Genomic DNA, 13,816 nt, shown 5'->3' on the forward strand with positions numbered 1-13,816 from the left:
TTGTGAAAAATAGCTATGATAGATTTGAATAAAAAGTGCAGTAGAGCGAGCAGCTGTTAGCTGAATAACACCCAGCACTTAGCAGCTCAGCTCTGGCATCCACAGAGGCAGGGCTGGGTCAGGGAGTATGCAGTGGGGAGAGGCAGGAGGGTGCAGATGCTGACAGCTGGAGCCCACAGAGTTGTGGCTGTATCCCCACCCCAGCGAGTTCTCAGAATTCAAGTGCTCATCAGGACACCCTCCCACCCCTTCCTAGATGAGTCTGACCCTTAGAGAGAGACAGAGACAGAGAGAGAGAGAGAGAGAGAGAGAGAGAGAGACAGAGACAGAGACAGAGAGACAGAGAGAGACAGAGACAGAGACAGAGGCAGAGAGACAGAGATTGAGAGAGAAGCCTAAAAATCCAATTGTATTCAGGAATTCAGACTTTTCAAAATAACCTGTATGGGTGGGATCTCCATGGTCAGTGTCTTGAGAGAAAAGCATTAGCAAAAGCAGAGTGGACACTGGTTATGAATGCTGCAGGACAGTGCTGGCAGGGAGGGATGGGAGGGCAAGATCCACTCTGCATTTTTAGGAGGTCCTCTTCCAATTTAACACCATCTAATCAGAGACTAGGGTACATTCTAATGTTTGTGCCTCTACCTCCCAATCCTGTGCACTTGAGAGTGAGGCCTTGAGAAATGATGATTGGATGGTGAAAGAGGAGTTCTTGCAGTTCAGATTAGTGCCTTTGGAAAGAGGCCCCCGGGGGGGGGGTCTATCCACCTTCTTAGCCCATGAGGACACAGAAGTCCGTCCATGCACCAGGAAGTGGGCCTACACAGAATTTGCAGGAATCTTGTTCTTGGACCTCCCAGCCTCTAAAATTGTGACAAATAAATTTTTGTTGTTTATAACCTCACTAATTTATGGTATTTTGTTATAGAAGACCCAAAGAATTAAAATCAATACAATCTGATCAAGAAGAAGCGCGAGGATCCCTCCCCCCCTTGCTGTGTTGTGATAGCCTCATATCTCTCTCTCTCTCTCTCTCTCTCTCTCTCTCTAAGATCTTGCTATACAGTCTACGGTGGGACCAACTATGTAATTTAGGCTGGAATCAAGCGTGCTTCCTGTTTCAGCCTCCTGAGTGCTGGGATTCTAAGTGTGGGCCACTGTGCCTGGCTTCCACACTTCCTCCTTGTGGTAAAATTGCCTTTGGATCATGTCTGGTTGCAGCTTTCTGCCCACATTGTCGGTGCTTTCTCAGCTGGGCAGGACTCTTGTACCTGCTCTCTGTATGTTCCAGAACTTGTGGGTGCTTGGGGCATTCCCCAGGTTTTGTGCAGAATCAGGCACTACATATTTAAGGAACAAATTAAAGAGCAAGTATACTTTGTTGTTGTTGTTGAATACATACTGTATTTAACTTCTTTTAATCCCAGAGAAGTGAAATGCAACATCCGTTTGAGCTCACGTAACATCCAAAGACTGACAACTCAGAATTTCCTAAGTAAAGTCATTTTAAGGCACTCTGCAGAGCCAGCTTTCATCTCCCCCTTCAGTGGGTTTTTCTCCGAACTGTAGCAGAATACCTGGTTTCTCTTTCTTCAAAGCGATACACACATGCTCATGCGCTTAACCTGCTCTTCTGTCCTCGACAACACTGACAAACAGCACAATTCCAGGGGGAGCAGGGAAGGATGGACATACAGAGGAGCAGGGAAGGAGAGTGCAGAACGGACACATGAGCAAGTTAACAGATGCTGCAGTAGCAGAAAAGAGGAGCCGGGAGGAAGTGGAACAGGGTGGGGTAGACCAGATGGCTGGTGCTCAGTGAGGAATAGGCTACATTACTCAATGAGGTTTAAATTAATTTAACTCCTCCCCCATTTTTAAGGATAGGGCCAATGTAAGGGGAGGTACCTTAAAATTACGGAATACCTGCATTAGTTAAGTGTGCTTGCTTGTGCCCACGTGCTTAGGAAGGGCTGATCTGAGAGATGGCTTTGACGTGGGTGCTCTGAAATGCCCTTCTGATAAAATAAACTCCCTTACAGGCCCTCTTCTGTGCCTGGAATTTCCACCAAAGCTCTCCTCTGGATTAAGGCATTATCTATAGCCCCTTTAAAACATAAATGTCACCTGGGAAACTAACGCCTAACTCTTTAGCACCCCCTGCTGAATTGCCACCTGTCAGAGAGCAGGACCCTGAGAGATGAGACTTGGGGCCGGGACATACTGACTAAAGGTAATAGGAAAGGTGGCCTGGTGGCATGAATGAAGGATGGGGAGGGGCAGGGCAGATGAGGGGTGCAACCTAATGCTTGCCCCTGGAAATTACTTAGAGGGAGGAGGGATAGCAAGATGAGCTCTTCTCACATAACAGGCTTCTTTAGACACTGTGTGTGTGTGTATACTGTGCCCAGCAGTCTTTATATATTACAACCTTCTGTGTGACTACAGAATATGGGATTTACTTGAGCCCATTCTAAACACAGTACCAGTCCCCTGTGACTGTAAAATCCTCAATTGCTTTCATGGCAAATGTTGCAATCAGCATCTCTGGATAGTGTACAGCTGGACACTAAATACACACATACACACACACTCACATTTACTCACACTCAGCAGTGTGCCTCTAATAAATGTGAAGGGTAAGACGCCTCTTCTTAGCCAGCTAGAATTTGGATGTGGGGTGGCTGCTGCCAGATTTTAGGGCAAAGGACTTGGTTTGGGGACAATGGGACCACTTCCTTGGTCACCAGGAGACTTTTTATTGAGATGGCTCTGCAGAAATGGTTAAGCCTTGGATTGTAAAGACTGGCATGGTTCTTACTATTAGGAGCAGGATAGGATTGAAACAGGAATGTCAACAATGTGCCCTTTGCAATTTCCAGAGTTTGGAAGACTGGGGGAGGTGCAGGAGGAGATAGAATCTGGGCAGAGAACAGGTTTCTGCTCCTAGAAAAGCTGGAAATTACCTACCAGGGAGCAGGTCCCACTCTTAGCATTTGGCTCCAGGGCTCTGCCAGAGAGGTCAGCTGGAGGAATGGGAGGACTCCAGAGGAAGCTTGGCAATGACAGGATGGGATCTGGGTAGTGTGAAGGGGTGAAGGACAGAAGACACTGGAAATACTTCTTAACTCTATTTTCACAAAGGAGTTATCCGGGGGAACTTACAAAGCATGGATGCCCGACCTCTACCCTTGGAAATTCTGCTGTAACTGTTTTGGAGAGATAGGCATGGACACCCTTTCTAGCTCCTCAGAGGTTTCTAATGTGCATCTGGTGACAGACATGTGGCCCAAAGTGGGATGAGGACTGATGCTCAGGTTGGAGTTGGAGGGCCAGGCCCCAGCCAAGTCAGGGAAATATGTGAAGGGGAGGACATGTACAAGAGGAGTGGGCTGGGAAGACTCAGAGCTTCGGTCTTGGTAACCCAAGCCTGTGCTGATTTGTGTGGTGGCTTTCCAGCCCTTCTAGCTGGTGGTTTCTAATGCCATTTCTGGTTGAAAAACTTGGCTGGGGAGAAAGTGTTTGGGCAAAGGAGAGGCTTTCCCCTCTTTCCTGTATCTTTAAAAGAGGAATCATTCACTGTGCTCTATGGGGCCAAGAAGACAAATTCTGGGGTTGATGCTTCAAAGATGGAAGTGGATTTTCTGCTGTGTAATAAATACATATTTCATAAATAAATTAAACCAGTAGGTATGCCAATAAATAAATAAGCAAATCAATAAATAAAACAGTGCACAATGTTTTTTCTTAGGGTAGTTCGCTGCTTGCCCCACCGATCCTGAGGATGCATACTCTGTCCTTGGCCACCTGAAGGAACCCAGCCTGGCCACGGTAGGGGAAAGCACTGCTTTGGCCCTGTTTCTCCAAGGATTGGAGACCTTAGAGAAAGCACAAAAGACTATTAACACTAGCCGTCCAGGTGGAATGGGAGGAGAGGAGACACACACTCCTATTTCCCACCCCAGAGTGGAGGGACAGGAGGCTGGGCCATGTTAGCTATTTGAAGTCCAGGTTGATCAGCTCTTTGTCCTTGGGAAGCTTCACTTGGTGGGCTTGGGAGAGACTTGAGGTCTGGATCAACCCAATCTTTTCTATACACAAAAAAGATACGGCAGGCACAGCCCCACCTCAACACAGCTCCCCACCAGCCAACCAGCCAGCCCAGCTGGGCATATGGTAGGGTGGACAAGAGGTACTGGTCACAGGATGGGAGGGTGGCGAGGAGATAGGCAGGATGGCACTCGATTTAAAGGGAACCAGCGGTTCAGGGCTTCAGCTTCTGGAGCCACCAGCCAGTGTGCATTTCTTCCTCCTCAGTCTCTGCCATGTGGTTCTGCTTGCTGGGCTTTGCCTTGTCTTACTAGGAGACCTGCATGTGGAAACAGAAACACGTAAACAGAGCGGGCATTAAGACAGTGACCAAAGAAATGCTGTTCCTTCATATCTGGGCTTCATAAAGAGACTTCAAGGGTATAACTTTGAAATCTTTTACCAAATTTTGAGTATTTTCATATGCATTTCTCTATAAGTAGGGTCTCTTTCATCTGGTTCTTTAAAAGGATTAAAATAATAGTAAAGAATTCTAAGTCATTTATATGTGCAACCCATCTGCAAGACATCAGAGAAATGGGTGGGGAATCCATACCACCTCTATTCATGGCCTTGTTTCTTAGACGCAAGGCACAAAGAAGTCTTGGGGCACTTGACTGACCACAGCTGTGGAGTCTCACCAGTAATCTTGTCACGGGCACATGTGCCAAATGTGTGGAAACTTGCTTCTTGGTGTTTTTTAATTTTTATTTCTGAGACAGGGTTTCCCCATGCAGTTCAGGTTGTCCTTGAAGTCACTTTGTATCCCAGGCTGGCCTTGAATGCAGCAATCCTCCTGCCTCAGCCTCCTGAAGACATGCACCACTATCCCCAGCTGGAAACCTATTTCCGGGGGTATCTCCAGTGTTCAACCTGGAGTTGCCAATCAACTTTTCTTTAAAAAAAAGATTGTGCTGCCCCACTATTTTTTGTACTTCTATATGTTGCTTTATGTAATAGTCGTGACCCTACAGAAGTGGGTAAATTGAATTCTTATAATTAAAAATAAAGGGAAGGCTGCGGGTCTATCTCAGCATTTGAGCCCTTCTCTAGCAAGTATTTTTTAATGCACGAAGGGAGTTGATCTTAGGTGAAGCCAGCACTGGGCACTTTTTTTCATGATCATTTTTCTATTTATCTTCGGAATTTTGACACACTAGATTTATGTAACAAGGATGGATTGCTAGAATGCACATTTTTTATGACGACAAATGAAGGTACACTGTTGGTTTTTTCACATTATACGCATGGTTTCATTTTTAGGGAGAAAAATCCCAAATTCTTATGTCGATGGCCAATTACTCCAAAGGTCTGAAACTAGCTGACAACTCCATTAGACACACAAACGAGGAATTAGGCTGAAACTCATTTTAGAGAATGTTTCTCTGTGGACCCTGTGCCCTGGGACAGCTCTTCCATATCAGTAAATGCCAGTTCCCCTTCCTGTAATCATGAGGTTGGTTAAACCCGTGAGAGGCACTGACTGCTGGACTTCAGCAGCCCGTGGTATCTCACATAGCAGGTAAGGTAGAGACAGGAGAGGGAGGGGATATGGTGTGGGGACACACGTGCTGAGGCCTTCAGCCAACCTCAGGGTCAACCTACTGCTCACAGATAATACCAAGTGCAAAAATCACCTCACCAGGACAGCGGCTTTATATGGCTATTATAGTCCTTATTGTTCATATGTATTAGACAATATTTTCACAGCATGGCTGAATTCTATCAGTCTTCCCAAAGAAAGGCAAAAATCTCTGCACTCACTGTCAGTGTTTTCTGAAAGCCTCATAACTTTGAGGAGGTAAATATAGCACCGACAATGAGCTTTCTTTCCATTTCACAGATGGAAAAGTGGAGGTGCCCAAGGTGACCTACACGAGACTTTCATAAAGTCAATTCAAAAATCAGGCCTCACGTATCTTAGTTCCCTTGGTAAGAGACCACCATGGCAATGAGCATGGGGTTTGGTATACAGAACTGGCTTGGGAATATCTACTGACGACAAAAAGTCAAGATCAATTTTTGGCTGCAAAAAGTTTTTGGGAACCAAAGCTGAGTTTAAGGCTATTTATTCTCTCACAAAAAATGCCCTATTTCTCAGCTAATGAATGTCTCCAAAGAAGACATCATCCTTTGTCTGGCCATGAATGGTTCATGGAAGCAGGTATTTTATTGCTATTTAGGAAGACCAATTAAATTCTCTAGGTCAGACAGCGCAATGATTCTTAGTTCCCTGGTGTGTGTGTGTGTGTGTGTGTGTGTGTGCATGCTCAAGTACATACACAGGTATGCACACAAAGAGGTAGGTGGCGTAGCTTCTGTCCATCCAATATACATGTGCAGAGTCTTCTTTTCTCTTTCCTAATTAATTAGAAGTAAGAGCTTTCCACAGTCCCTGGTATGTAAGGGAGCGAAGTGGGAAATAATTTAATTGGCTGTCTTGCTTTCAAAGCCCAGTTTAATGAAATAGTTCTCAGCCCAAAGAGCATGTATTATCTCTCCTGTTATTTTTCCCAATTAACATTTCATTGGATCACATCTGTGTGGAATATTCTAATTGGTTTGAAGGGTGGGGGCAAAGGACACGAGCAGATGGAGGGATAACCAGCTGTCTCTTCCATCCTGCTGTTGGGTGTATTAATGTGGCTGCTAGGTTTCCCCAGTCCCTTTCCTGGCAAGAGCTCACAGTGCTTGAGAGAAGTCCCACCCTGTCACCTTTCCATCCTCACTGGCTCAAAAGGAACTGGACCAGGCCGGTTACAGGCAGATTGACTGATGTTCTGAATAGAGAGAAGACTAAGAGGGCACTTTGCAAGGTTCTGGACTCCCCTATACTGTGCAGCCCCAGGAGGGAAATGAGTGACTCCCACAGCTTCCTGTGAGCATTATTTCCCTGGGGCCAAGATGTGGCACATGGTGATCCCTCTCCCCCCATATAAAGTTCTTGTGAGAATAGGGATTTAGAAGGCTCCCCCAATACTCTCCCTGCTCTTCTTTTGAAGCAAGGTGTGGAGCAGGGTTGAGAGTAGGGATGCAAATCAGGCACCCAGGAAAATACCTGGGCGTCTGGCTCTCACAGGGGCATGCAATGCTGGGCTGCTGGCTCTGTCGCCCTGAGAGCGAATGTTTCTCACATGGTGCATCCTCACTGCTTTGCTTGGCTTGCCCTAGTCCTAGGCCTGGCATGCAGGAAAGCATCCTGCCCTGCTTCCTGTCTCCTCCTTGAGATTAGCTCTACAGCGATGCCACCATTTCAACACTTCACAGCACTGTCTGTAACCGTCACCACCCCTGGTGAGGACTGTGAGGCACCGGGTCCTGCGTGCCTTAGCATCACCCCGTCCTTGCTCTATTCCTGGGCCCGCTCTCTTGCCTCTGGGCATTTCCTACCAAACACACAGCCGTTTTAAGTAAGAGCCTGCATCCGTCTCCTGGGCTCACTAGGCACAGAAGGAGAACAGAGGCTCCTGCTTGGCCACACTGCCTGCTGCCTGGAGAGCTGGGGAAAGGGGCTGGTCAGGTGCTCTAAGGGACCACACTCCAGCCCAGATGGACAGAGGCACAATTGGGGGTGCAGAGACAGTGAGGGCAGGCAAACTTGGAGGATTAGGAAAAGGGAGTGTAACCAAATAGGCCCACAGCATGTAAGACAGCCTGGAGTGTGTCGGGTGACTACAAGCATGTCCTCAGTTTTCTGTACTCACATGACACTCCCAAACTATGAGGTTCCAGCCCAAATGACAGGAAGTCAGGCCAGCAGAAATCCACATAAAGCTCTGAGTACCCAGGATTTTTCTTCTCTCTCTCTCTGGCCTGAGCCTGTGACATGAAGAATGAGCTGCTCCTGGCTGGTTCTGCTAGCCACTCAGCCTCAGCAAACTGTGCTGGGATTTCAAGTGTGGCCCACGGCTAAGGCCCAGGCTCCTCTCTTTGCTTTCTCTTAGTGTTCCTGTTAGGCCTTTCCTGAGCCTCTTCCTACAGGGCTGCGCAGTGATTACCTTTCCTTCACTGCTGCAGTGTTTAGGCCTCTCCGGCAAGGTGGCCTGGGGTAGCCATGTCCAAACCCGCCATCCTCTGGGGCCAGGATGGATGGGTTTTGGGTGGCGAAATAGGAGGGACCTGTTGCTCTGCAAACAGCTCCAGGTCCTGTGGCTCTGCCAATGTGACAGTGTCGTCTATTAGGTAATGCTGTAGACAACCTGGGCACCATTTGACTGTGCCTTAATCTGTCGGGGGAGGTTCACAGTGGTTGGGGAGGCCATGTCATCCCATCTCCCAGACACTGTGAAAGTGTCCGACAGTGACCAATAACTGTGGCTGTCCTCTGGTCACTGAGCCAGCAACTCTCTGGAAGGCCTTCCATGGGCAGATGTCCTACCAGGGAATGGAACCAGATGTCCTCAAGATCTCAAAAGAAATTAACGGCAGTAAGACTCTGAGGTAAAAATATCTGTGGGTAAGGAGCTGGCTCACTCAGCTTCCTTGCTATCTAAGGATCATTTAGGCTTAATTATAGAGTTCAGGCGTTCACTGGGCTTTTGATTAATTTCCTTTTCAGCTTGAAAAGTGTGTGTGTGGTGGGTCTTTGTGTGTGTGTGTGCATGTGTGTGTGTTTACATCTTTCTTTGCAACTCAGTTGGGAGCTGGCTCCGGCAATGTTTAATTGTGCCCTCCGTTCTAACAAGAATGTTCAATATGCCAAGCTGGGCTGGGAAAGCCATTGTTCTCACTGCTTGCCCCCCACAGGCTGTGCCTGCTGTGCTTAGTGATGGCAAAGGCAGGGCCTCCCTCGGCCGGGACCTCAGCTGCGGCATACACGCTTTCCTCCTTGGTTTTGTACCTGTGGCGTGAGGCCAGGAGAGCAGATTTTCTACTCCGCTAATTACTGGTACTGTGCTGGCGGCTGCCGAGTGACAGCCAGCTCACCCACACGGTGGCCCCTGACAGGCCTTTCTCTAGGCTAATCTCCAGGGGGATGCTAAGGCTCTCTGAACAACAGAGCAGAGTTCATTCTCTTATTTTTAGCAAGTCCGCTTGGCAGATAGGCAAGCACCGGTGACTAAGTGAACGAGACTTGCTCTCTCCTCCTTTTGTCTTCTGTGCATCCTAGACAGGACAGAATTAAAAAGCAGCACCCCACGGGGGAAGAGTATGGGATTTGGAGCCAAAGGGCCTGGTTTGAATCCTGGCTCTTGACCTTTTTGTTTGTGTGTCTATGGACATGTCATTTAATCTCTTCTGTAAAATGGAGAGTAATAAGAACACAGTATTACTAATAAGATTAGCTGGGGTAAGAAAATGCATGTGAAAACCTTATATAAAATGTTTTATAAATCATAATTCTTTTATACTACTCAGGACTGCTGCTTTTTTTTTTTTTTTTTCCTTTTGTACTGGAGATCAAACCCAGGGCCTTCACACTGAGCTATATCCCCAGCCCTTTTTTAATCTTTAAATTCTGAGAGAGGGTCTTGCTAAGTCCTAAACTGCCCAGATTAGGCTCAAAGTCGTGATCCTCTTGCCTCAGCCTCCCAGACTGGTGGGATTATAGGCCACCATCCCTGGTTTACAACCTGATTTTGACCTTAAGGATATTATTCCCAGCAGAGGGAACTCTAAAAAAGTTCCACAGAACAGGAGGCAGAAACGGACCAGCCTCTAACTTTCCCATTTGCTGTGAGCCACAGCAATGACTTGGGAAGGCAAAATCCTGTCATCAAAGACCCCAGATTAAGGGTTCAACCCCCAAACAGCTGTCACAGATAAAAGGAAATCTGAAATATTCATTTTTGTGATATAATAGTAACACGGGGTTTCTCTTGCCCTTTAAAGGCTGGATCTAATTTTCTGTATTTTTTGGGCTAATTGGCTCAGGGCAAATGGTTCAATCATGATGGTGTTGTGGCTGGAGACAAAGCAAGGCCCTGGGACCCAGGTAAGGTGACAATGCCTTGTGTCGAGATCTAGGAGACCTCAGGCCTGCTGCTGGCCTTATGCTGATTAGGTATGTGACTCTGAATAAATTATCTAATTTATCAGGGCCTCAATTTCTTTTGAGATCATGGACTAACAGATCTCAAAGGTGACCTCATCTAAGATCTAATGAAATGCTCTGCAATGCCCAGGAATTCAAAACAAGACCCCACGTATGTGTACAGAATACAGATCTAATCTTGAGACCGCCCGATTATAAAATATAAGCCACTGAATGAATCCCAAGCACTTTCAGGGCAAGGCAGGGGATGGGGAAATGGAAATAACCCCCACAGAGATTTCAAGGTTAACGCTCTCTTGTTAGAGAGTCTGTTATTTGACAATGTTCTGACCCAGCTGAAAAGCAGTGATCCAGAGATCACTGGAAGAAAATAAGCCTTTTTTCTTCGAAAATAGTAACTATAAAATAATCAGCTATGAGGCAATAGAACTGCTCTGCCAGGCTGGTTCCAGAACTGAGAGATCTAATTGTAGACTTCCCAATAGTATCAATGACAATAATTTTAATGCATATTCACACAGTGCTTTTGCAAGACTTTCCCATCTATTTTTCCTCTCATTTTTTAATTACATAATTTCCCAGAAAGCTCCTTTGGGTGATTTATGAAAAAAAAACTCTAGAAAAGTATAATTTTTTTCTGGAGGAATGAGTCTAGCTAAAGCAAGCTCCACCTGGCTTAAGTACAAATATATATTTAATAAATACAGATATGTCTTTGAAAAAGTTCCATTATGTATAAATGTAACTGTTATGTCATCTCTAACAGGCTAGGGAAATTTGAAAATTGAAAACTTGTGTAAGATTTTGTATCATACATTTTTTCTTATTTATCACTACAATTCTGGATTTTTGAAAACCACATTTTCTTAAAGTGGGACGAGATGGGTTATATTCTAGGATCAGTATCCACTCCCCAGAAACTCTAAAGATGGCATCTTCAAACTGTGGGAGAAACTGCTGTTTCTGATATCAATGCAGGCAATGAGCAGATTTATACTTTCTGCCTTGCAGCTCTCTGGGAATACCTCTCTCAAAAATAAGGAAACATCAGGAGGGACAGAGGAATCCAAATGTAACAAGGGAATTATTCCTAAATGGAATGTCTCCAGGTCTTTTGCAAGGCACTGATGTGTCATTAATGTGTTGCTATAAATAACCTGCCATCAGCAGCTAATCTATAAAAGAGGAGCTGATGGTTAGGGTGTGCAGTTAACGCTATGTAATTTGGAGTGGTCCTGTTAACTCTCTTACATAAACAAGTGGCATCCCTTGGGGCTAGAATCTGAAAGAAACTATATTAAACTACATTTTAAATAAGAGTTATAAACATGCTTGCTTGCTTGTCATTCTCTATCTCTGAACTCCAGAAGAAGACAGATCTTTGGAGCCAACCAAGGGACTGTACTTGCTCTGAATTTCAACTCTCTCACTTCTAAAATTAGCCTGGTAGCATACACTCATTCAATGTATGCCACTGTGAGAATTTTATAATTTTTGTATGGGGAGTTTGAACAATGAATTCTCTGTGTTTTATTTAACTCTCTCTCTTTCACTGTGTGTTATAATTTGTACTAGTAAAAATAAAGGGAAAATCTCTCTTTTGGGACAGTAGTTTACGTTGGAAGAGCTGAAAAGTTCTCATTGTAAAGACTGGAAACTTTTTAAAGAATTTTATATTAGATCCACTAAAAGAAAATTGGCCTATCACCATTATTGGCTGGATCTCAGCAATATCAGCTTGCTTAAGGTAAATAGCTCAGGTTTTCAGTAAAGAACTTTAAAGTTAAGCTTTCGGAAGTACTTTTTTCACAAATGTTCAAGCTGTGAAAAGAGCTAAAACAAATGTATGTGGACATACAGTGCATGTATTGTGTATGCAGAGGCTGAAGATATATATTCAGGGGTTGCTGGCAGATCTACTGGTTATTATGCTATCTGCATCCTGGTGTGTGGGGTGTGTGTGTGTGTGTGTGTGTGTGTGTGTGTGTGTGTGTGTGAATGTCTATGTTTTATGTGTTCCAATTATTCTGAAACTAAAAACAGAAAAAAAGAATGAAAATGCCATTCTTATTTGCTGAAGTGTTCTTGAAACCCTAAATGGATTATAGGTCTTTTTTTTTGTAAAATCAGGGCTGGTGATGGGAACAGAATAAGCAGCTGTAAACAGAAAATCATAATTTGGCTATCAATAAAAACATGGCGAGGGACCCAAAAATAGCTACTGCAGAATTCAGGAACTATATATCCAAATGCTGTGACTAAAAATACTTTGAACATGCAGTCTTTCTGGAAAGAGGTGGGTAGATGGAGCCAGCAAGAGTCTCCATAGAGAGATATTAGTTTATATCAGCACCTCGGACAGTTCCCAGAAAGCTTTCTCCCATGTTCCCTCCAGTGTGTCGCCGATGACCAATTAATAAATAAATGCACAAGTACTAACTTGTGACAGCTTATTCTTTCCTTTCCCCATCACCTATTCTTTCACCACCCGACTTTCATTCCACCCACTTTCCCAGCAGAGCCCCCCCGCCCCCAGTCAGACAGCAGGACCGTCTTACGAACATCTCGTGTAGATGTTTTCACTCCCACTTCTAATTGGTTGGGAAGCAGCATTCGCCACAGGCACTGTTTAATTTCATTTCCATCCCCTGCATCTCACAGGAAAGAAATGGTCAATAGTTCAAATAAAGGAATCATCCTGGTCAGCTGCAAAATATGGCTACTTGCATGGTAATCACAGCAAGTCTGTCAAATCAGTGATTTCTTTATTCCTAAAAGGAAAGGACTTTTCCTAAGGATTATGGTTCTACCACCCAAGGAGCAGCTGTACTCTTCACAAGCAGCTGCAAAGGCTGGCAAACCAAGAGGTCTGCTTTGGCTCAGAAACTCAGTTTGGCTCCTGCCACCCCTGGCAACCTCCCTGCGTGTCTCAGCGGCATGTGCTCCACACAGTCAGGCCAGTCCGCTTCTACTTAGGAGGAATCACAACCAGAGGTGGCCCCCGCTTGGGCCTCCACATGAGGACTTGGGCATCGTTGGCATTGGGCTTCACTAGTGCATTTGGGGGAATGGGTTCCATCCGGCTCAGGATCCGGGGCTGCTCCTGCTGAGTCCTGCCCACCAGCCGGGCCCGCTGCCCCAACAGCTGGAGAGGGTCCACCTCAATGTCCACCCTCATCCTCCACTTGATGGTCTGCAGAATGATCTTCTCTTTCGTGGTGGTGTTCATGGCCACCAGCCAGGTAGTGAAACTTTGGTCCCTCTTGATTCTTGTGAGCAGTGGCACATTGCTGTCACTCACTGGCACTGCCCATGTCACGCTAGGGTAGAAATTGTCATTCATGCTGACGGAGAACCTGGAGATCTTGTTGGTGGGGCCAACCAGGGTCACAGTTTCTGTGGTGTTCCCATACCAAGGGTAGCTCACCCCATCTGAGTCACTGATGGCTTTTACTCTTCCTTCCCTCAGGTCAGGCAGTTCCCAGCTGGACCTGGCAAAGTAGAAGAGATGCACAAGAAAAGAAGAAGCTGAATGAGTTTTGCTCAAGTTAAAGAGGTACCCACCACTTACTAACGCAGACAACTTGGGTGAAATGGAAAATTCAGAAGGCAATTTGAGCCACAAAGTTCTATGTTGTGCTGTTTCAGGACTAAATGAGAACAAATCAAAACAGAAATAAAGCAGCAATGCCAAAACAAGTTAAATAAAACCATCACTGGCCCAATTGGAAG

General features: G+C 45.6%; 1 protein-coding gene across 2 annotated transcripts in view; it reads right to left on the reverse strand.

The window, feature by feature from the left end:
- Positions 1–1,377: 1,377 nt before the first annotated feature.
- Positions 1,378–13,816, reverse strand: part of Fam78b (family with sequence similarity 78 member B) — a 95,654-nt gene continuing 83,215 nt past the window's right edge. Inside the window, exons 2-3 of one of the 2 annotated variants that reach the window (XM_003468674.4) lie at positions 12,647–13,575; positions 1,378–4,369 (exon numbers count right to left, since the gene is read on the reverse strand). In XM_003468674.4, the coding sequence (XP_003468722.1) occupies positions 13,053–13,575 (523 nt within the window). In that variant the 3' untranslated portion in view covers positions 1,378–4,369; positions 12,647–13,052. Of the gene's footprint in view, positions 4,370–12,642; positions 13,576–13,816 lie in introns of both variants that reach the window. The other variant, XM_013151221.2, reaches the window with a different exon arrangement.

Source organism: Cavia porcellus, unplaced genomic scaffold (assembly GCF_034190915.1).
Source record: "Cavia porcellus strain 051 isolate PalLab524CR breed Dunkin Hartley unplaced genomic scaffold, mCavPor4.1 scaffold_7, whole genome shotgun sequence".
NCBI classification, from domain to species: domain Eukaryota; kingdom Metazoa; phylum Chordata; class Mammalia; order Rodentia; family Caviidae; genus Cavia; species Cavia porcellus.